The following is a 24,152-nucleotide window of genomic DNA, read 5'->3' as shown; positions in this document are numbered from 1 at the left end:
CTTCAGGCTGAAGGGAAACTACAGACGGGATATGATAGGATCCAGATCTCTTTCTGTTGGGACCTAAACTGTGCAGAAACTAGGCCAGAAATAAATTCCAACTGCTGTATGCTGTCTTAGTTGTGGCTATGAAAGCCGTAACTAAAACAATAGAAATGTTAGGATCCACAAAGATATTGGGGAACTTCACAAAATATTAAAGATGTGTGAAATGGAAGTCTCAGTGAACATGCTGGACAAAAGGGAATGGGTTTTCATAATGTGGCAACACTGGTGGTTTAATATTCATCAGGGCAATCCCACTGAAATGTCAAATATAATAAGAGGTTTTGTGGTGTTTGAGGACTGAGACCCCCAGAGTTGTGCCACTTCTTTTTTCAAGCTAAACTGCAAATATCAGACAGTATATTAAAAACTAGGAACACAGTGAATATTTTTTAATTGGCTGATGTGTTTGCTCAAAATAATTTGGGGCTGTGGAAGGTAGGGAAGACTTTTTTACCACCAAAGTTGTGCAGTGCAGGTTACAGATTGTCTTCTTTCCCAAGAACAGATATCAGAGTACATGCAAAGAGAAAGGGATAGGGAAACGCTAAGGGGAAGATTAGCTCTTGTAGCGTTTTTAGTTGACTGCAGAACAGAAACTGCTGCTAAAAATGGATAATTAGTAGGGTATATAAAATACTGCATGATAACTAGAAGAGTCAGTCAGAAGAGGTTATAAAAAAAAAAAAGAAAGAAAAAGAAATGCTGTGTTGGTCCAATAACAGAAAATACAAAGACGCTGGAACACAGGCACAATGCAATACCTTTTATTGGACCAACACAGGTTTTGCAATTACTCGAGGTTTTGAACTTGCACGAGCCCTTCTTCAGGAGTTAAGTTACTGATGGTAAATATAATGCTTAAATATCCACTTGTGCCTAAGAAAGGGAAGCACATAATTTATTTCCCAATAGCTAAAAAGAAATCTTAGAAATAACAGAGTAGAAAAAAATACAGATCAGACCACACCTCAAAGATAAACACTGGGTGTTTGTGTGGTTGTGTGAGGAGACCAAAAATTAAAAAGATAGGGTCACAACATGCTACAAAAATCAAAGTTTGGCATGTTACATTAAATATGGTGTTCATTTAACACAGAAGATAACACTCAGACTGCTCTGACATTTAATGAAACAATAAATCTCAAAACAAGATGTGAAGGGAGATTAGTTGGTCCAGAGAAGGAAAAAGTACAGTTGTGTACACTTACCATATATGTAGATGTTCGAGTGTCTTCACTGTTGCAGTCATTACATTTGGGGTTATCTGCTTGCAGGTAGCCCTCAGTCGGCCTGATTAACAAAGTCTTGTGTCCTGCGTCGGTTGCTGTCCCTTCTTCCATGACATCAGGTCATCAGGAATATAAAACATGCAGCCGACGCCATTACATCAGTTTTTCTTGCCCCAGATGTCAGGTGCCCCCCTAATGGGAAGCAATTAAATATAAAAGTACAAAGATATACCTCCAACAAAAAAGCAAATACACCAAAAAGGCTTTTACGCATAGTAAAGGAAAGCAGAGGTATAGCCAAAAGAAATTAGGGGGCTGGAGGGAGGGTAACCAGGACTGCAACAATTAATACACTCGAACATCTACATTTATGGCAAGTGTACACAACTTCATAGGTTCATACTAGGCTATCTGCCCTAGGGCATTTATAAGCCTAGCCAGAGTATGTTTGGCTTTCGCCACCCATTTTAAATTAATTTTGCTATGCCCTTTTTCGAGGTTAGTATACTGTGCCTCTGTCTAACAGTGACACAGAAGTGATACCCGGGGTAAACCTATGATCTCCCATCCACTCATCAAGATTCCTCTTGAAGAGAGTCAATGAGGGACTCTGCCTAACCTGGACTGGGATTTTATTCCATAGTGAAGGGAGCCTCTGGGTTATGAATCTGTCCCTCCAGCATGTCCTATTTATTTCAGTGCTGAGGTTCAAGTCTCTCGAGCGTGTAGCTCGATGGGATTTGGATTTTTGAGGTGCAGCATGTCCCTTAATTCGGGTTGGACATGGCCTTATACATCAGGCACAGGTCACCTCTGAGCAGGCGGTATGCCACTGAGTAGAGCTGGAGTTTCTTTAACCGGGCAGCATATGGCATCTGTTTGAGCCCTTTGATCCTCTTGGTGAGGTACTTTTGGGGTCTTTCCAGTTGCTGCAGGTGTTTGGTAAGGTACATCCCAAAAGGGGCATTGTACTCGATTATGAGCCTGATGAGGGATGAGTAAAGAGGCACGATGACCTCCCCTAATCTAGATGTGAATCCCTTCATGATTAGGTGGGCTATATAAAATGGTTTTCTAACCACTTTGGCCACGTGGTTGTCAAATGAGAGATTGCTATCAACTTGGGTCCCCAGGTCCCTAATGACTTCTTCTGTACTTAATGGATTACCACACCTATGTGGTAATTTGTGGGCACTTTGTTTTTGCCAGAGGGGATGACTATACACTTTTTGGCGTTTAGCTTGAGGCCATGGCTCTGGCACCAGTTGTCTGTTTCTATGAGGCCCTTTTGGAGGATGCTTGTGTCGGCTGGAGAGTCGATTATGGCGCCCAGTTTGCAGTCATCTGCGAACTTGGTCAGCAACAGTCCTTCCGTGTTGGCCTGTACCTCCGAGAAATATATACCAAACAAGAGAGGTCCCAGGACTGAGCCTTGTGGGACGCCACTTGTAACTGGTTTGGAGTCTGACATGCCTCCAGCAATTCTAACCATGTGGGTTCTGTCCTTGAGCCAGTTTGCAACCCATCTAGTGACATAGGGGTTTATATTTAAGCTGGTGAGCTTATCTATAATGCCTGAGTGGGGAATTGTATCGAAGGCTTTTGCGAGGTCCAGATAGGCTGTGTGGACCACCTTCCCTTCATGAATGGCCTTGGTGACTGTTTCAAAGAAGTCAACCAGGTTTAAGAGGCAGGATCTGCCCTTAACAAAGCCAAACTGGGTAGGATCCAGTGTCTGTAGGTCCCCAATATCTTTATTTATGAGGTCCATGATGATCCTTTCCATAGCTTTGCAGACCAAGCTAGTCAGGCTTATGGGGCGATAGTTTCCAGGGTCCGTTGAGGCACCACCTTTGTGGAGAGGGACCACTGTTGCTGTACGCCACTCTTTAGGTACATATCCTATAGTAAGGCTGAGATTGAACAGTAGTTTTATAGCTGGGTTTAGCTCTTCTTGGAGTTCATGTAGGATGCAGCCTGGGACACCGTCTGGTCCCATTGATGCTGTGTTTTTTGCTTTGGAGAGGGCGGCTCCCACCTGAGCATCTGAGATGTCGGGGGGGCAGCACTCTGCTGGGATAGATATTTGCCCTTTTGGTGGGAGAAGTTTGCGCTGAACCTGTCAGCTAGGATGTTGGCAATGTCTGTGGGATCAGTGTATTTTTTGTCATTTTGGACTAATTCTGAGCATATCTGGGAATTCCCACCCAGGTTCCTAACATAACTAAAGAAAGCCTTGCGATTATCTTTAGTGTCCTGTGCAATTTTTCTCTCGAAGCTGGCCTTTGACGATTTTATGAGTGCCCTTAGTTTTTTGCTAATACTGATCAGAGATGCCTTCCCTTTTTGGGATTTTGCTCTATCATGTAGTAGCTTCCTCCTTCTATTGTATAGTTTGTTTATGGCTGGGGTCCACCAGACAGGTCGTCTGCCTTTGGAGGATTGGGTCTTGGTTTTATTTGGGATTGCATGATCCATGCATTCCTGAAGGTGTTCATAGAATGCATTTATAAAGGATTCTGCGGTCTGGGCCGTATTTTCCACAGGCCCGGGGGCTTTGAAGGATTCCACCTCGGTTTTAAGGAGTGTGAAATTTGCTTTAGAGAAGTTTTTCACTGTGGTTTTCTGGGCAGGGGGTGGGGTCGGGATGTGAATATCCAGTGAGATCAGTTTATGGTCTGATCTTACCAGTGAGGGATACACTTCTGGTCTGGAGCACAGAGTCCCCATGCTGGTGATGATCAGGTCCAGTATGTTTTCCCCTCTTGTGGGAGTGGTAACAAGTTGTTCCATAGCATTTGAGTTTATGAATTCTAGGAACCTTTGTGCCAGGGTGTTGGAGCTAAAGTAATGCTCCCAATCTATGTTTGGGTAGTTGAAGTCGCCCAATATAATGGTGTTCGGAGAGACCTTCATATTTTCCAGTGTTCTCAGGAAGGCCGAGTGGGGTTCCTGGGTTTGGGAGGGTGGTCTGTAGCAGGCTATAAACTGGAAGGCAGTTTTACCCACTGTTAGTTGCACATGGATAGTCTCTGATGCTACGTGCTTTGCTACCAACCTAGAGGGTGTGGGTATCTTTGATGAATATCGATACTCCCCCTCCTTTTGTGGTTCGGTCCAAGTTTTGGGGCCGAAAAGCATGGTATGAGGTATAACCTGGTAGTGCTGGGGTGCTCTCGGGAGTCCTGAACCAGGTTTCTGTTACTGCACAGATATCGATGTTCTCCATGCTAAGGAGAGTTTCGAGTGTGTGCATCTTGAGGTTTAGACTTCTAGCGTTGAGTAGCATTACTCTTAGTTTCTTATCCCTTGTGATACCTATGGAGGTGGGTTTGTCTTTTGAGCCTTGCCTAAAAAAGGCACTATGGGGTAGCAACAGCCTTTGCCAATATCCGAAAGCCCAGGGGTGACAGGTGCAAGCCGTCCCTAGCAAAGCATCGTGGCTTGTCGTGCATATCATCCCAAGCTGACAGGCATTGGATCCCCTTTGAATGACACCAATACTTAAGCCAGTTGTTGAAATTGATCATCTTGTCTTCATATTGTGGCATCATTCTTGGTGAGGGTAAGATGCTACTCAAGGTCAGGGTCATACCAGCCTGGGCTACATGCTCAGAGAGCTCCTCTATGTCTCTTTTCATGTAGTCCAGGGAGGTACGTCTCAGGTCATTCACACCAGCATGGACAATGACGGAGTCATATTTGTACTTGCCTTGGAGTGACCTGAGTGCTTGTGTTACCTGTTACAGTCATTACATTTGGGTAGATTCCTAAAGCTATGGTAGGGAGGAGGAATTTAGATAGCATTAGGGGTAGCTAAAAGGCCCTGCAAGACTGCACTGGCAAAGCAATCTCTGGATTTAGAGAAAATTGGCAAATGATAATGCTTGGTGAAAGTATGTACAGAACTCCAGGTAGCAGCTTCTAGGATGTCCCTGGTAGGGACGCCTCTGAGAAAGGTTGTAGAGGTAGATGCAGCTCTGGTGGAGTGAGGTCTGAACCCCTGTGGGGATAGGTTTTCCATGGTGCTTATAGCAGAAATGAATGCAATGGCTTATCCATTTAGAAATGGTTTGCTTTGAATTAGCCTTCCCCTCTGACCCTGCAGCAAATGCCACCAGCACTTGTTCAGATTTCCTTTGAGGTTTAGTCCTGTCCAAGTAGAATATAAGTTGTCTGTGCACATCTAAGGAATGCAGTATCCATTCCCCTTTATTCTATGGATTGGGAAAGAAGGTTGGCAAATGAATGGACTGATTAAGAGCCACACTGGATACCACCTTGGGCATGAAGGATGGATTGGTTCTGAGGAACACCCTGTCCGCATGAAAGATAATGAAAGGCTCCACTGCCATAAGGGCCTGTAATTCAGATACCCTTCTAGCTGAAGTGATTGCTAAATGGAAACCTGTTTTCCAATAAAGAAATTTTAAGTCTGCAGTAGCAGCTGGCTCAAAAGGAGGTAGAGTGAGTTTCTCCAAGACAAAGTTAAGGTCCCAGGCTGGGTTGGAGCTCTCCTGGGTGGTCTAAAATTTTTGGCACCTCTGAGAAACTGCTTAAGCAGTAGATGAGAGAAGAGGGGAGGTTCTTTGTTATAATGAGCTGAAATGGCTGAAGCATGGATTTTAATGGAGGAAAAAAAGACAGGCCCTTGTGAAGCATCTGAGTTAAGTATTGTAAAACCTGAGGTAAATTGGGTGCTGTTGTGCTCATTCCTTGAGACTGGTTCCAGGCACAGAATCTTTTCCATTTTTCAGCATAAGATTTTCTAGTACTAGGCCTCCTTGCCTCTAAAATGATATCCATCACAGGTTTGCTGAGGGATGGTAAAGGAGAGATTAATTAGCCAGGCTGCAAGGTTCAGTGTTAGAAGTTGAGGGTGCAGAATCTGGTTCTCCTGCTGAGACAGCAGGGAAGGAGTCTGAGGCAGGTACCATGGAGATAGCCATGACACACTGCACGGGGCGGCCAGACTGGAGCAATCAAAATCTTCCTTGGTTTGTCCTGCTTGATTTTTAGTAGTACTTTGGACAGCAGAGGCAGAGGGAGGAAGGCATAGACTGATAGGTTTTTCCAGCTGAAGGACAGAGCATCCAATTTCCAGGCTTGTTTGTGGGGAGTTCTTGTCCAATTGGTAGTTCTGGGGAGAGGCAAACAGGTCTATATCTGGGCTCTCCCATTTGCTTGTCAACATGTTGAAAATCCTTGGTTCCAGTTTCCACTCGTGTGGGTCCATAAGGTTTCTGCTTAATCCGTCTGCCAGTGTATTTAATTTTCCTGGCAGGAATTGAGCTTGTAGGTGCACTTGGTAGCTCAAGACTGTGTTCCACAAAGCCATGGCTAGTCTGCAGACGGGGAAATAATGTGTACCCCCCTGCTTGTTTATGTACCACATAACAGTGGTGTTGTCTGTCTTTACCATTAGTTGTCCTGGAAGAATGTGGTCCTTGAAGGCTGTCAGAGCATTCTGTACAGCTAACATTTCTTCTAGATTGATATGCAGGTGCATTTGACTTGGGTTCCATTTGCCCTGAATGCACTTCCCTGCCAGGTGAGCCCCCCATGCATAGTCTAATGCATCTGTTGTTAGGGTTTGGGTGGTAGGGGTGGTGTGAAAGGTAGTCCCTTGTTTTGGTGGCGTGCTTCTGCCCACCAAAGGAACTCTAGGAGTAGGCAAGGTATGATAGGAATCATTGTTTCTAGGTCTTGAGAATGTTGACACCATATGCTTTTTAGATACCACTGAAGTTTACTCATATGCAGTCTTGCATATGGAATTAGAAGAATGCAGGAGGCCACAAACCCCAAGGCTTGCAGTATTTGTCTTGCAGATAGCAGGGTTTCTGTGGCCACTTGTTTGAAGTAGGTTGTAAAATAAATTTGTTTCTCTGGTGTGAGGTAAGCCATCTGGGAAGTTGTATTCAAGGTTGCTCCCAGGAATATAATTTGTTGACAGGGTACCAAGTGTGATTTCTTTTTGTTTATGGTGTACCCCAGACAAGTTAGAACCCTTTGTACAAAGGCCAGATGATTCAAAAGTGTGTCCTGGCTTTCTGCCTGAATTAGACAATCGTCCAGGTATGGGTATATTTGAATATTTCTTTGCCGGCAAAATGCAATAACTGGAGCTAGGCACTTTATGAACACCCTGGGCAGAGTAGATAAGCCAAAGGGCAGTGCAGAGAACTGACAGCGTGTGTAGCCTGCTTTGAAGCATGGGTATCTTCTCCAAGATTCCCTGATTGGGATGTGCAGGTATGCTTCTTTTAAATCTAGTGTTGCCAACCAGGCATCTTTGCCTAGCATAGGAAGTAATTGGTGAAGAGTCAGCATCCTGAATTTTGGAATCTCCAAAAAGGTGTTTAGAGTAGACAGGTCCAGGATAGGACGCCATGAATTGTCTTTACTGGGTACCAGGAAAAGTCTCGAGTAGAAACCTTGTCCCTTTTCCTCTTCTGGTACCAGTTGAATAGCCCCCATGCTTAAGAGAGAAAGTACTTGTTTTTGGGCCTCTGCCCACTGATTTGGGGGTAGGTCCGGCCACCCGCTTGGTGTTGGCAAAGTGTGGAAGTGAAATCTGTATCCCTGGGACACTATATTTAAAACCCATTTGTCCTGGGTAATGAGTTCCCATTTCTTTGCATGAAGAGCAATCTTTCCCCCCAAAGGGGCAGTCAGTTGATAAGTGCTTGGAAATTTTAAAAGGAAGTCAATGAGACAGTTTACAATAGGGGGGAGTCTTATTATTCCCAGATTTGGAAGTGGAGGCCCCCTACTGCTTAGTTCTGTGTCCCCCTTGGGGCTGAAACCTGGGGTTTTTGCTGTGTCTGGGTTTGGCTTGAGAAGACCTGGAAGGGGCTGGAAAGGACCAATTCTTAGAGGGCCAGTACCTACTAAATCTAGGAGGCTGAACTTGTAAAGAATCTTTAACAGTTTGCATAGATTTAGCTTTATCTTCCATCGTTTTAAGAACTTCCTCAGCCTTGTTGCCAAACAGGCAGTCCTGATTTAAAGGAGCATCCAACAATTTAGCTTTAACATGATCAGGCAAAGATTGCTCCTTAAGCCAAGCATGCCTTCTGAGCACATACTCAATAACAGCAGCCCTGCAAGAAGACTCTAATGAATCAAAATCACATTGCAAAGTATGTTTTCCAACTTGTTCAGCAGAATGCATTATATCCTGTAATTCTTTATTTTCCACACAGTCAGGAATAAACATAATTTTCTGTTTAAGCAGTCCAATAATATGCTGCTGATAGTTTAATATATTAAACTGGCAGTTGAAAGCCCTAATGGCCAAGGTTGCAGAAGTGAAAAACCTTCTTACCCCATCTATCCAGCGCCCTGGAGTGTCTATCAGGAGAAGGATTTTTAACAGTAGAAGCCTTAATGCCCTTGGGCCCCTGTGAAATAGTCTCTGGATCTGCAACAGGATTTTTAAAAAGGAACTTGTGGGACTCAGGGACCCTGTAGTATCTGTCAGGTTTTCTGGGAGCAGGAGGTAGGGAATCAGAGGCCAAACTAGATTCCGAAAAAGCATCATCAACAATGTCTAGTACAGGAGGAATAGCTAAAAGCCTATGCTGAGTTAGGAGAAGGAAATCCCTAAGCCTCTTTTTTGATTCAAAAAATCCTGACTTTCCCAGTGGAAATGCTCCCTTAGAGTATATGTAAGGTTTCCCCACAAGAAAAATCATCAGGAGGGGAAGCAGAGGGATTGGAGTCCTCTGCATCAGAATCTTCACAAGTAGATAAGGGAAAATCCAGATCATCAGAAGAATCAGAAAAAACAGAATCCTGATTAGAAGATTCATAATCAACTTCAGTCCTAGGCCTCTTAGAAGGGGGGGGGGTGGCTACCCCTGATTAGAGTTATTAGATCTTCAGCCATTCTTTATCGTTTGTTTTTTAGGCTTAGAGGTCTGAGCATGTGGCCTGGGCATAATTTTTTTAGGCATGGATCGAGATTTAGGCCTAAGTAAAGAAGGAGGCATCGGTTTAATATGCAAGTCTGTAGGCCTGAATACACCCTCAGAAGCCGGTGCCCTCACAGTGGCTCTGGACCCATCCAAGGTAGAGACATCCACGGGTTCCACAGTTGAAGCATCTCGCAGCATACCAGACTCCGAATGGGTCTCAGTAGAGGCCTGAGAATTAGAAGTAGTGGGTATCAGGGGCTGCGAAAGCACCTCACTGAGTACTGGCGAACTGGCGACTGGCTTAGGAGAAGCGTCGTTGGCAGTTTTTGACCTCGGCGGCCTGTCTCTGTCTTTATCTTTGCATTTTTTCGGAATCCCAGTAGTTGGATGGCTAACTAACGACATTTCTGGATAATTAAACCGAGACCCAAAATATTTAGAGGTGAAAATATACAGACGACGGACAGTGCGCTGATTAAATAAAGCACAAAACCGACAGCAAGGTACGTCATGATCAGGGCCTAGACAAGGAATACAGTACGAATGAAAATCTTTATGAGGTATTTGCTTTCCACAAGTAATGCAATTATTAACTTTTACTGACATCGGTATGGAGCAAGAAAAAGTTTCCCCAATGGGGTACTTAGCTTTAGTTGAAGACTTTGGTTCTGAAACTCGAAAATGATAATTTCAGGAGTCGGCCGACCGACTGATGTAATGGTGTCGGCTGCATGTTTTATACCCCTGATGACCTGACATCATGGAAGAAGGGACAGCAACCAACACATGACCCAAGATAATGTTAATCATGCCGACTGAGGGCTACCTGCAAGCAGATAACCCCAAATGTAATGACTGCAACAGTGAAATAGGAAGAACATCAAGAAGTTTTAATTTGTATGTGTTTAGTCTGCCTAAACAATCATTGTGACAAAGATGTTTTGGTTAACATAAAAATATGAATTTGCAATGATGTCCAGTTCATAATGATAAGAAAGGCAGGGACCATAAAGAGAATAAGATATAGAGAAGGTTAGAAAAGAGTGGACTCCTGAAAAGACAGTCACCTTTAGTAGGGTAGAACATTTGGTAACAGCAGCTTCTGAAGTGGTAGTCTGTGGAAAAAAATATATATTTTACAGCCTTTGGATCCAGTATCTTACACAGCCTTTGGATCCAGTATCTTACACTCAGTTGCCCTGCAAGATGGCCATCCATGCATTTAGGTAACGAGACAACTGATTCTAGTGAGAAATGGGCAGTCAGGCAAGCCGTCAACAGTGATGTTTTGACCTTCCTGAGTACGGCTCTCTGTAACCCTGTTTTTGTGGACCCTTTTCACTGTGTGGGTGCCTCCCATTAAAAGGGCCACCTTTGCCCTTGCTGCTTCTACTGGAAGAACAGGAGGAGTCAAAGGGCTTATACTGGGATTGCCAGAAATATAGGTATTTGAAACCCTTCCGATTCCTATTGAAGGACCTCAGAGTTATCTAATTTGACTCCCATGGCATCTTTCCATCTTGCTCACACATGGCCAACTTCTTCTTGACACTTGGTCCAAAGAGACAGTAGCCATCACAGAGGGCATTGGTAAAGGGTGCCAAAGTTTTTTACAAAATCACAAGGGGGGAGCCAGGCATTGCAACAGAGAGCTATGCCAGTGCCTGCTGCTCTGGCTGCTTCACTGACTACACTGTGAAACAGCTGCATGCAAAGATATGTAATGTTAAGTATGTTATTAAGGGTGGTCTTAAGCTGTTTATTAGACTTCTCAATAATGGTTTGACCTAAAATATCCATTACTTGTTTAACTAGGTCTATTTGGAATGAGTTCATGTAGGTCAAGTAGTTTAATATTCTCAAGGCAAAGCTGCCTGAGGTGTTGACTCGCTACCCCATTCTGTCGACTGCCCTGCACTCCTTTGTTCAGGGGATGGACAGTAGATAGATTCATCAGTGAGTCCCTTCTTCATGGCTCTGGCAGCAATCACTAAGTCTACTGGAGGACTCAGAGCAAAACTGCATATCTTTAGGAGGTCGCAAGAGCTTGTCTGTTTTTGTGGCATGGCTTCCCTAGTACCAAGTTCCTACCATCCCCTCCTAATGACCAAATCTATGAGACTACCTGCAGGAGGGATCACCCAAATGGTAGAAGGACAAAACCATACGCTTCAAAGAGCACTTCCTCATCCTGAGAGGGTGGGTCAGATGGCTAGGATCCTCCTTCATTAATTGCAGGACTTTGTCAAAGGTGACATCTTCACTAGGGGATTGGGGGTACCCTCTTTCATTCAAATGACTGAATTTGAGGGGGCTCTACATGTTTCTTTTTTGGAAATTCACTTCTTATGAATCTCCAGCTTTGACCTGTCCCTGATAATTATAGTCCCCATTACTGGAGATTTCTGCCTTACTACCAAAGGAGAAGATGCTATTCCGGCCTCTTTTGGAGAAGTAGTAGTTACCTGCTGATTGGTTTTGTGCTTTTTGCATCCCTGTTCTTTTCACCTTTCTGGTTCATCTATACAGTAGGCAGGAAGTAGTTCATTTATTATTACCTTAGTTTTTTATGTTTGCAAAGACCCAGGGCCAAAACTCTAACAAATGGAGTAGTCAAGCATTAGATGCACTGATCACAAACACAAAGGTCATGTGCAGCTCGGGGTGGAATTTTATGTCCATAGCTGATGCACTTTTTAAAAATGTTATCCGTATCAACAAGAAAAAATAAATACTCTTAACAGTAGAACTCTCACAACTGTAATAGCTATAATAATCAACTACTCTAATCTGTGCATGCTCACAAACTTTTTTTTAAACACTGAGAAAGCCTGAAAGACAAGTTAGGCAGCCACATAACTGTCACGCAAGTTGAGGCACTTACATTGCAAAAATAATTAATGCTTATATTATAAGGTAATGACAGAAACAAACTTTGAAATTAGCAATGACATTAATATTAAAGCTAAAAAACAGAAATCAGTAGGCATACCTCTCAACCTGGAAACATCAAAAATCTGTACAAGGCCCATGAAAAATAGGTACAAATCTGTACGCTGATAACACAAAATTTGTGTACATAATTATGTAACCCCACCCACTTCAATGGAATTGTGGGATACCAACTTATAAATGCGAATTGAAGAATAGACAACAGCTACTCCAATGTCCCATTACCTGACTATTTCACCTCATTTACCATAAACACTAATGTGTGCATACTGCTTTACTTCTACAATGAATACTTGGATTTTATTTTTACATTTTACAGCCCAATGTACAAACACCAATAGGCATCTGCTAAACAACACTGTCTCACAATGAAAATAGACTTGGCATTAAAACTTCTCTGCCCTTGAAACTCACATTCACTGAAACAGCATTGAAACCCACACCACATCCAAAGAAAATGCATCGGGCCAGTGGTAGATAAAGATTACCTTTGGGATGTTTTCAAATCATTGGCCCCTTGCTCACAAAACAAGAAACATACGTGTGTACTTTGATACACTTTCCTGACTATTAAATTATATTCCTTGTATAATACAGCACACGTGTTAGAGCGCATTTTACATTTGTTTGAACATTTTTCTAGTAGGCTGTAGACAATGAAACAAAATGCATGAACCAATAATGACAAAACTGCCCAATTCAGAACATTTCCATCATAAAAGTCTACTTCCACACCCACACTACCAATAGAATGACAGTAGTGTAAGCCATAGGCATCTTGGCTTGCACAGCTTCTCACACTTATTTTCAGTTTTAGTTTTTTATTTTGTTTTTTTTTTGGGGGGGGGGGCACATTTTAAACATTGCTTGTATAATTTTGGAAAGTTGCTAGAATAAAATGTTGTGTTACCACCATGCATTTCACTGGCAAGTCTTGGAACACAGGACTCTTGTCACTACAGTCAAAGCAACATACCACTATGCCAAATCAGCAGTTTCCTGAAAGACAGGAAAACTGAAACTTAAATGGCTATCACTTAGTAAAGTCCGTTCTCACTTTTCGCCATAGCTCTTGGAACCTCTTAGCACAAAAAACCTGGACAAAGCCAATAATGGGGAATACAAATTCAGTTCTCACAACCTCTTAGCACAAAAAACCTGGACAAAGCCAATAATGGGGGAATACAAATTCAGTTCTCACCTCTCAGCAAAGCTCTCATAACCTCTTAGCACAAAAAACCTGGACAAAGCCAATAATGGGGAATACAGCCCCAAACTAAGGACAAATTTCAAATACTGATGCAAACTTAGAAAATTGCTAGAATAAAAGGTTTTGTGTTACCATTTATTTTCTGAAGAATATGAAGTCTGAAATTCAAATGTCTGTCATTATTTAATGAATTCAATCCTCCACAGTTTTTATGAGGAACAGATCAAAAATATGAGGCAAAGATTACAAGTGGTGGTGGCTAGGGACTTTAGGCTCTAAAGGGAAATGCTGTAAATAAAAACTATTCACAGCCTGGTAAACTGCTATTAAAAGTTCTATTTTCTAGAGAGAATGGTGTTGATATTTTCTGCATTAAACTGAAAAGCACACTCAAAACCTCAAAAAGTAGGTCAAAAATGGAAATAAAAATGATAATTCTTAAAAAAAAATCATGACAGGATAAGCTGTTGCATTTATAATAGCAAAACAGAAAGGTCAATTAAAACAAAAGGGACACCAATTTTTGAATGTAGGTAGCTGCAAATGTTATGCTGTTTGACTTGCCCGAAACTTTGGGTTTACTGTATTACAGGGCACAATAAGAATGTGCTTCCCTGAAAAAACATTTTTTTTCTGTGAAACCCAACATAAAATCAAGCAGAGTCACAATTTTGTTTCCAAGTGTATCCCTAGGCTACATTACTTCAATCACCCAATAAAGCAATGCAGCATGTACAAATGTTTAACTTGTCTATATGCCATCAAGGTATAGCCCTGCAAACATACCACTGGCAATATTATACACCTACAGCAGCAGATCGCTTATATTATGGCATGCAGTACAGCAACTTGTGCAAGATACGCACTGTGCGAAGAAGCATGAAAAGAGATGAAGGCAGTTATAGAAACTGATGCAGCAGCAGAAGGAGGAGGATTTGGTGAACTGTGTTGAAAGATCATATATTAACCCTGAAGAATACAGTCTTGTGGTATATAAAAAAAACCCTATACCAAAATCGGGTGTGAATTTTTTTATTCTACCATATACTGCTAAAAACTACTTTTTCTCAAAGGCTATCATAAACAGAACAACATAGCACATAAAATCTACCTATTCTAGGTACAACACAAAATAAAAAATACCACTGCCTCAATGAGAAGTGATTAAATATTGATACCATATACGGTATGACAGACTGCTGGTGCAAAAGCATGGAACAGGAATGTTTGAATAAAACATGGAAATCAAACTTAATAATGATTACAAAAACATGGAAATCAAACTTAATAATGATTACAACCATGTACTTATATTGACTCCATTCTGAGAAGTAAGAAATGCACTGCTCATTTATGTGGCTGTCATAATACATTCTACATGTAGTTTTATAACAGTCTTATAACAATGTTCAACGGGAATTACTCTTTGTACTGTCCTCCTCTGTGAGGACATTTATAGCATTGTTTTTATGACTACATAGTCCAAACCACCTGACTGAATGCCTCATTCCAGTCCTTCATTAAAAAAGTAAATACACACACACACTTGTCTTACCTGTCAGGAGCCATACAAATCCTTAATATCCAAACCGTTCGCTGTTCCTAAATCCTTTCCGTTTCACCAAACTGTTTGCTGTTCCCGCTAGCAAAAGCAATTGAATAGCAAGCCCCAGCCAGAAATGCGAGCTCCTTGAGCTCAATTCCGACGGGCTGGTAGCTCTGATGGAGCTGAAGTCAGCACGCACGTGATGATGTCAGTTAAAGCATGAAAACTTAAAAAAACAAATGAAATAAATCGGAAATGAAGGGGTGCCACTCGGGAATCGTGGCACCCCAATATTTGGACCCCCAAACTCGGTAAAAACGAGTAATTCGGGACAGTTGGGAGGTATGTCGGTAGATCAGTTAGATGCTGTCTAGTGAATGAGAGCATTCCATGATGGTGGTGAACAATATCTGAAGGGGAAGCTCACATGGGATTATGGGAAGGTTTGTGGCAGCTTGAAGCACTATGCACTATGGCACTAACTAATGGCTGAATCGGATACAAGGGTTGTCTCTGTAACAAACTTTTGGATCAGACGGACTAAAATAAAATAGGATTCCTAAGCATTTAAATAATTAAAAATAAATAAGTACACACTACTTGTGAAATGCTAATCAAGGAAGAAAATAACATGCATTTAAACTTCGAACTGTAAGCCATATTAAATTTATGATAAACTATATTGACCTACCTGTCACCCCAGCCAGGAATTCCAACAGCCTGAATAATATAGATCACAATTTGGCAGAAAAATACGAAGAAAAACAGAAAGAAGTTGAATGAGCTGTCAGACCTGGAAAAGAAAGCAGAAACCTTTAAATACACTTTATTTAGTGTTAACTTTCAACACAACCTTTTAACCTTCTAATGGGGTTTTATCACAAGCTAGATGTGCAGATTAGACATACATTTCTGTTCTGAGTACTGCATAATTCATGCTGGTTTTAGGAATCATGGTCCATTAGCTACACAGTAGTCTGCCTTATACGTTATACGTTGCAGACTTTTATACAAACTCGAATCATAGCAAACATTTTGCTAATATAATACATTTCTGGCTCATTTTTGTGAGAATGTAACACCTCTAGATACATTCAGAGGCACATTCTATATATATATATATATATATATATATACACACACACACACACACACACACACACACACACACACACACAAAAATGTTGCAACTACCCCTCCCAGTACAAACTTATCAGTTTTGGACTTTTATACATGTGAAATAAGACCTAGACAACTTGTCAGTATTCCTATTAGCCAAGCTTGGGTCCACAGGTGACAGTATATTGGAAGAGTTACAATGATAATTGCAACAATTTTGTATTGCCATCCTGCTGTTTATTTAACCACTGAAAAGGGACAGGTAATACTTTAAAGAACAGAAAGCCTACTTCATTGTCAAACTATCCCTTTCTATGGTGGATTACCTATTTACAGCACTTCCTATTTTTAACTGATCCAGAACACAGAGTACTCCCCCACCATGAATATCTTAGGAAGCACCTGTTCGTTCCTTAACCTACCTCTGATGCATCGGTGTATATAAAGTAAATTTCTTAGTTACAACACAGATTAAATGCTGCCTCAAAAGACTACAGCACTTTAAAAGGAGCTTTTGCTTTTTGTGAGATCTGTCAAAGTAAGGTCACAGTTGCAAAAAATGGATACAAATTTTCGGGAGTACACAGCTAGACCAAGGAAAGCCTTTACATGTCTTTTTGTGCAGGATACAGTACAGTTTTTAATAGTCACTATTTTTTAAGTTGTGGTTTTGCCACTCCTCATACTATAAGGTTTCCCAGACACTTGGATTCCACCATGTCAGGCTTACTTTTATTTTAGTATTCACAACCAAACCTGCCTGCCTTACAGAGTCAGTCCTCTTAATGGATGACCATGTCAACAAGGTATGCAGCAGCATATAAAGACTGGGACATTAATACTTTATCCAAAAAAAAAAAAAACAGAATGGTTTAACACAAAATTTACACCTGGAATGCCCGCTATACTACTAATGGACAGAGGCAGCTCTTAAATGCTTTCTCCCATACATGTGTCCTCTAACATTATCTATGGTATGATCTCAGTTATTATCACTTGGGGTAATATATAATTATTGACAACGGGATGGGTAAGGCCAACCTCTAACAAAATGGGATAGGTTAATTTGGGCACAAAAAGGGGAAACTGGCTAGACTTAAAATGGTCCTCAAGGGCAGCTAGCCTAGTGCTTACCTATGAACCTATCAGTCTTTTTAAGGTATGAAGAGAACACAAACTTTAACAAGAATGAGTCCAAACTGATGAAGGCTGAATGACTGTGGACAAAAGTGCTCATTGTTTAATTAATATTCATATTCTTTGTAATGGTGATGTTCTATTTCATATATTTTTTACTATTTTACTTCCGAGTGGTTTTCTAGTATCTGAAAGGAAGTCTGAGCTCCATGTTGGCTAAATGGTAACAAGTGGTGTAATAAAATAAGCCTACAGGGGGTTACAAAAGATAACTGTGCTTTGGCAGAGGGGGAGCAATATCTGCCAGTGCTCATTCGTTAAAGCTAATGTTAATTATCTTGCTTTTCCTAAGCTCTCTATCAGCACTTCTATTTAGGACATGGATTAGCTATACAAAGTGCAGGTGGGCACACTTACCATAAATGTAGATGTTCGAGCATATTTACTGTTGCAGTTATCAGCTGTGGGTTATATCCCTGCTGTGGTAGCCTTCAGTCGGCCCAAATACCAGAGTCAGTGTTTTTCTGCATCAGCTGCTGTCGCTTGCTGCCTTATGCCAGTGCTATAAAAGAAGGCAGCCAACACCATTACATCAGTTTTTCTTGCTCTAACCAGTCAGAGGCCCAAGTAAATATGGTAAAGTGGTCCTGATGGCTAAAAGCCACCATTAGAAACGTATGTCTTCCTAAAGAAAGAAAGATAGATGATATAAGGGGGAAGGAGGGTGGGAAACCAGGACTGCAACAGTGAATAAACTCGAACATCTACATTTATGGTAAGTACACAACTGTACTATGTTCTTCACGTTTCACTGTTGCAGTCATTACCTGTGGGAAGACTCCCAAAGCTGAGGAGAGGGGTGGTAGGATTAGTAAGAGACCTAGAAATTGGTCAGCATGCCCTGCAGAACTGCAGAGGCAAACCCTGCCCTAGCCTTAGAAAATAGAGGTAGGTGGTAATGCTTGGTAAAGGTATGGATAGAAGTCCAGGTGGCAGCTTCCAGGATGTCCCTGGTGGGAACTTGTCTGAGGAATGCTGTGGAAGTGAAGGCCACCCTAGTGGAATGGGTTCAAATAGACTTGGGGGGGGGGTTCCAATGCAATCTGTAGCAGTGATGGATACAGTGTGATATCCATTTGGAAATAGTTTGTTTGGAAATGGGCTTCCCCTCTGCCCCTGGGGCAAAGCTGACAAGTAGCTGATCTGTTCTCCTGAAGGGTTTAGTACGGTCCAACTAGTATCAGAGCTGTCTGTGCATGTCTAGTGAGTGCAGCATTCTTTCCCCCTTGTTTTTAGGGTTGGGAAAGAAAGTGGGTAGATGTATGGCCTGGTTGAGAGTTACATTAGAGAACACCTTGGGCATAAAGGAGGGATTAGTCTTCAGGGAGACCCTGTCTGCATGGAAGATGATGAAGAGCTCAATGGCCATCAGCGCCTGAAGTTCTGAAACCCTTCTGGCTGAGTTGATAGATAGGAGAAAAGCAGTCTTCCAGGAGAGGTAACTTAGTTCTGTTGAAGCAGCAGGTTCAAAGGGTGGTAAAGTTAATTTTTCCAAAACATAGTTCAGGTCCCAAGCTGCAGTGGGTGGCCTTCTGGGAGGTCTGATATTAGAAGCCCCTCTGAGGAATTGTTTAATCAAAGGATGGGAGAACAGGGGCTGTTCTGTATCAAAATGAGCTGAAATGGCTGAAGCTTGGATTTTAATACAGGAGAAGGAGAGGCCCCTATTAAGTAGCTCCACTAGGTAGTCAAGGATAAGGGGGAAATGGAAGGTTGTGAGGTATTGCCCCCTCTGGACTGGCTCCAGAAGCAGAATCTTTTCCATTTTCCTGTGTAAAGATTTTCTGGTGCTGGGCCTTCTGGCTTCTGTGATAATGTCTAGGACCTGTTTGCTTAACAGGGGCCCCTTGTTTGCCTTTAGAGTATTAGCCATGCTAATAGTCTGAGAGTCTCCAAGAGCGATCTCTAGAGGTTGAGAGTGCTGACACCAAAGGTTTTTTAGGTACCACTGAAGTTTTTTCATGTGAAGCCTGGCCAGAGGAATTAGAAGGATGCAAGATGCCATGTACCCCAAGGCTTGCAAGAACTTCCTCGCAGTGAGGTTACTTCTGGAAGCCAGCTGTGTAAACAGAGAGGGACAAAGCTCTGCTTTTCTGGGGATAGGAACACCATTTGGGATGCTGTGTGTAGCAGTGCTTCAAGAAAATGATCTTCCTGAAGGGTGTTTGTTTTGATTTCTTCTAGTTGATGGTGTACCCTAAGGAGATTAGGAGAGTTTTGACAAAGAGGAGGTCCTTGATGAGCTTTTTTTTGCAATCTGCCTGAATGAAGCAGTCGTCCAGATAAGGGTACATTTGTATATTTTTCTGTCTGTAAAAGGCTATGGCCAGGGCTAAGCATTTGGTGAATACCCTGGGAGCAGTAGATAAGCCAAAGGGTAGCGCAGAGAACTGAAAGTGTACTGAGCCTGCTCTGAAGTGAAGGAATTTCCTGCAGGATTCCCTTATGGGGATGTGGAGGTAGGCATATTTTAGATCTAGGGTAACTAACCAGGCATTTTTTGTCAGCATAGGCAGCAGCTGCTGCAAAGTTAGCATTTTGAATTTGGGGACCACCAGGAAGGTGTTCAGAATGGAGAGATCCAGGATAGCATGCCAAGTGCCCACATTTCTGGGAACAAGGAATAGTCAGGAATAAAAGCCTTTGCCTGTTTGATCTGAAGGGACAGGATCTACTGCCACTTGGGATATGAGAATTTGGACTTGTTTCAATGCCTCTGCCCACTGATTTGGAGGCAATTCTGGGTACCCTCTTAGAACTGGGAATATGTTGAAGGAGAATTTGTTATCCCTGAAAAATGATCTTTAAGACCCATTGGTCCTTTGTTACAAAAAGACAATTTTCTTTGCAGAGGGATAGCCTTTCTCCTAGTTTTTGGTGAGTGAAAAGAGGGCAGAGGGGGGAAAGGGAGTCATTGAGTGTTTTTGCCATAGAGTGATGGCTTAGAACTCCCTGCCTTTGGAGTGCAAGTGGTCCACTGTTTGGTTCTCTGCTGTCCCTGGGATAGAAGTCTGGGTGGTCTGTCCCTGCGGTGTTTACCTTGCCCCTGCATGCTAGGTGCAGGAAAGGACCAGTGTTTTGAGGGAAAATTCCTGCTGAACCTAGGAGATTGTACCTAAAGGAAATCTTTTACTGTTTGCAAAGATTTTGCTTTGTTTTCCATCTTTCTGAGCACCTCTTCTGCTTTTACTCCAAACAAGTGGTCCTTATCCAAGGGCGCATCAAGTAATTTAAATTTGACGTGATCAGGGAGAGGTTGTTCCTTCAACCATGCATGTCTCCTAATGACAGATCCTGAAAAGTACAGTTGTGTACACTTACCATAAATGTAGATGTTTGAGTGTATTCACTGTTGCAGTCATTACATTTGGGTTATTTGCTTGCAGATAGCCCTCAGCCGGCCTGATTATCAAAGTCTTGGGTCCTGCATCAGTTGCTGTCTCTTCTACCATGATGTGAGGTAGTCAGGGGTATAAAGCATGCAGTCGACGCCATTACATCAGTTTTTCTTGCCCCAGATGTCAGGTGCCCCCATAATGGGAAGCAATCATATACAAAAACAATTATATAACAAAAAGCAAATATACCAGAAAGCTTAAACACAGTAAACAAGAAGAGAGGTATAGCCAAGAGAAGTCAGGGGGCTGAAGGGAGGGTAACCAGGACTGCAACAGTGAATACACTCGAACATCTACATTTATGGTAAGTGTACACAACTGTACTATGTTCTTTGTGTTTCACTGTTGCAGTCATTACATTTGGGTAGATTCCCAAAGCTAAGGAAGGGAGGAGGTCATTAGAGAGCATTAGGACCAGCTATTAGGCTCTGTAAGACTGCAGTGGCAAAACCAACTCTGGATTTATGCTTAGTGAAGGTATGTACAGAACTCCAGGTAGCAGCTTCTAGAATGTCCCTGGGTAGGAACATCTCTAAGAAAGGCTGTTGAAGTAGATACAGCCCTGGTGGAATGTGATCTTATCCCCTGTGGGGTGGTTTTCCATGGTGCGTATAGCAGAAATGAATGCAATGGCCTATCCACTTAGAAATGGTTTGCTTTGAAATGGCCTTCCCCTCTGCCCCTGCAGCAAAGACAACTAGCAGCTGTTCAGTTTTCCTGAGAGGCTTAGTCCTGTCCAAATAAAATCTAAGTTGTCTGTGCACATCCAAAGAGTGCAGAATTTGTTCTCCTTTGTTCTGTGGATTAGAAAAGAAGGTTGGCAAATGAATGGACTGACTGAGGGCCACACTGGATACCACCTTGGGCATAAAGGAAGGACTGGTCCTGAGAGACACCCTGTCCGCATGGAAGATGATGAAAGGCTCCACTGCCAATATGGCCTGTAATTCAGACACTCTTCTTGCTGAAGTGATGGCTAGAAGGAAGGCTGTTTTCCAGTTGCAGCTGGCTCAAAAGGAGGTAGAGTGAGCTTTTCCAATACAAAGTTAAGGTCCCAGGCTGGGTGGTCTTAAATTGTTGGCCTCCCTGAAGAATTGTTTCAGCAAGGGGTGAGAAGAGGGGAGGCTCCGTATTATAATGTGTTGAAATGGCTGAGGCATGAAATTTAATAGAAGAGAAGGAAAGGCCCTTGTGAAGCATCTCTGTTAAGTATTGAAGAATATGCGGTAAGCTGTGCACAGATGTGCCCACCCCTTGAGTTTGGCTCCAGGAACAGTATCTTTTCCACTTTTCAGCATAGGATTTTCTAGTACTAGGCCTCCTTGCCTCCAGAATGACATCCAGCACTTGCTTATTGAGGATTGGTATTGGAGAGCTCAGGTAATTAGCTGCAAGGTTCAGGGTTTGAAGCTGGGAGTGCAGAATCTGGCCCTCCTGCTGGGACAGCAGGGAAGGGGTCTGAGGCAGGTGCCATGGCTCCAGCAATGACATACTCTGCAGGAGGGGATACCAGTGTTTGGTGTGGCCAGTCTGGTGCAATGAGTATTTGTCTGAGATTGGAACAGCTGTACCTGCTTTTAATAAAGTTTAGTGAAACAATATCTTATCTTGCCATTGATGCCAACAGAATGATCTTTTAGATGTTGCTTTACATAAAACATTTAACAAAGTGTTCATAAATCATTTAATGATCCATATCAACTAGTGTTCATAATTAATTTAATGATCCATATTAACCTTTGAGCCATATCCAAAAACCAGCTCAGAACATTATCATTCCCTGGCACCATTGACAATAAATGTATCAAGGTTGCATGCTTTAAAAGTCTGGGTTGCCACAAGCTGCATATTCAATAAAAAACACAGAGACCTCAGATGGATTAAATGGCGCAGCCATGTGCTTATTGCCATTTACGCAAATAGAAACCAATTATTATGAGATGTGCGCAAGGCAGGAATGTCAGGAAGGCTATTTTATTTCATTCATAGCATTTCCCGAAACCTACAGGACAACAGACAGCACGTCGATATCCAGCCTTTCTGATTCATCATAACAGATTTTTAATTTCACAATTCATCACAATTCCTCTGGGCCGCCTTACAATCTGCCAAGGAGCCATAGCCAGACTGGTAAGTCCCATGGCAACAATCCCTTAGAGCTGTCTAGCCTGTGGAAGGTACAGCTGAAGAGTCCTGTGACCTCCCCCCCTACCTTGGCCTCCCTTACCTTTCCTGTCTTTCAACACAGAAGGGAGGAATATTCCGCTAGCACATCTCAACCTATCCTAAGTGAATTCCCTTCAAAGCTAAACCAGCTTGCAATTCCTTATGAAAAAATCCCCAAACCTTCTTCAGATAAATGAACCCCATCATTACCATACCTGTCTGACCACAAGACCCGAATACCAGGGTGAAAAATGTACAACCCGTTAATGTCCCTTAACACCTTATGCATAGAATTATTAAATCTCCTTCTCATTCTCTCCACGGCTTTATTGGGCCTAGCCCCCCCATTTCTTTCTCTGTACCATTTCTGACCAGCAGATAATAGCTTGAGGCCAGCATTCATGCATGCAATATACCTCTTGTACCATCAAACCAATTAGATCTTTTATTGGATGTTGACAAATATCATTACCCCCTAGGTGCAATAAAATGGCAGTAGGAGATTTATCGCTTCTTGCAGCTTGCTGTAGTACTGCCCTGAGGTGGTACCACCACATTCCTGATACCCAAAACCAAATTGCTTTGCAAGAAGCTCATTTTTCTCCTTGTAAGGAGAAGCCCCACCTGCCCTGGACAAAGCGATAGAGTCTCCGAATGAAAGAATGACCCACTATCCAGATGCATTTCCGATCCAAAGATGTGAGAGCTGAAATACAAAGGACAAGAGTTAAAGCCATTTACACCTTACATAACCTTTATAAGCATTGGACTTCCACCTGCCCAGCCTTATAATGTCGGTCTGTGAAGCTCTCACTGCATGTGCATATGAGGCTGCACCTATTCAAAAGGAATATAATGTATATTTATCTTATTCTAGGCCACTCAACTTGATTGCCTTCTTTAAAACTGCTCTCACCTGATAGTGTGTCAGAGGTTCACCTTGTTGATGGCACAAGAATGGACCATCTGACCTACCCCTACAGTTGCGGTACTCTAGTAGTATTTTAGTCAAGTCCCATTCTAAAAGCCTTTGGGGTAACCACTCTTACCCACTGACCTTTGCCTTCTTGATCCATTTTGGATTTTGCCACAAACTCAAGTGTCCTCCCCAAGCAAATGCACATGTGTCAATGGCAACACTGTCCGTTGACCTTTCTTCTTGTTTGGTTGAATAATTTCAGACCATCTAAATGCCCCACAAAAAGCCATCAAAAAGGCAGCCTTAAATAATGCTACCATGTAAGAAGAAAAAACAAACATTTGAAAGCACAAGCCACAGTTTACGTAACACCGCTGGACCTATGGGGTACCTCTTATCAGGCCTCTTGGGTGTTTGTTTCCCCCAGCCCTTAAACATTGACAGTA

General features: G+C 42.4%; 1 protein-coding gene across 1 annotated transcript in view; it reads right to left on the bottom strand.

Annotated features, from left to right (window-relative positions):
- SCAMP2 (secretory carrier membrane protein 2) overlaps positions 1–24,152 on the bottom strand; it is a 1,193,990-nt gene that overhangs the window by 150,085 nt on the left and 1,019,753 nt on the right. Inside the window, exon 7 of the mRNA XM_044077186.1 lies at positions 15,599–15,700. Within this exon, the coding sequence (XP_043933121.1) occupies positions 15,599–15,700 (102 nt within the window). The remainder of the gene's footprint in view (positions 1–15,598; positions 15,701–24,152) is intronic.

The sequence above is a fragment of the Protopterus annectens genome, chromosome 7.part0 (assembly GCF_019279795.1).
Source record: "Protopterus annectens isolate FY-2018-M chromosome 7.part0, PAN1.0, whole genome shotgun sequence".
Taxonomy (NCBI): Eukaryota; Metazoa; Chordata; order Ceratodontiformes; family Protopteridae; genus Protopterus; species Protopterus annectens.
Note: the sequence above shows the minus strand (reverse complement) of the source record. Positions and strands in the feature narration are given on the sequence as shown.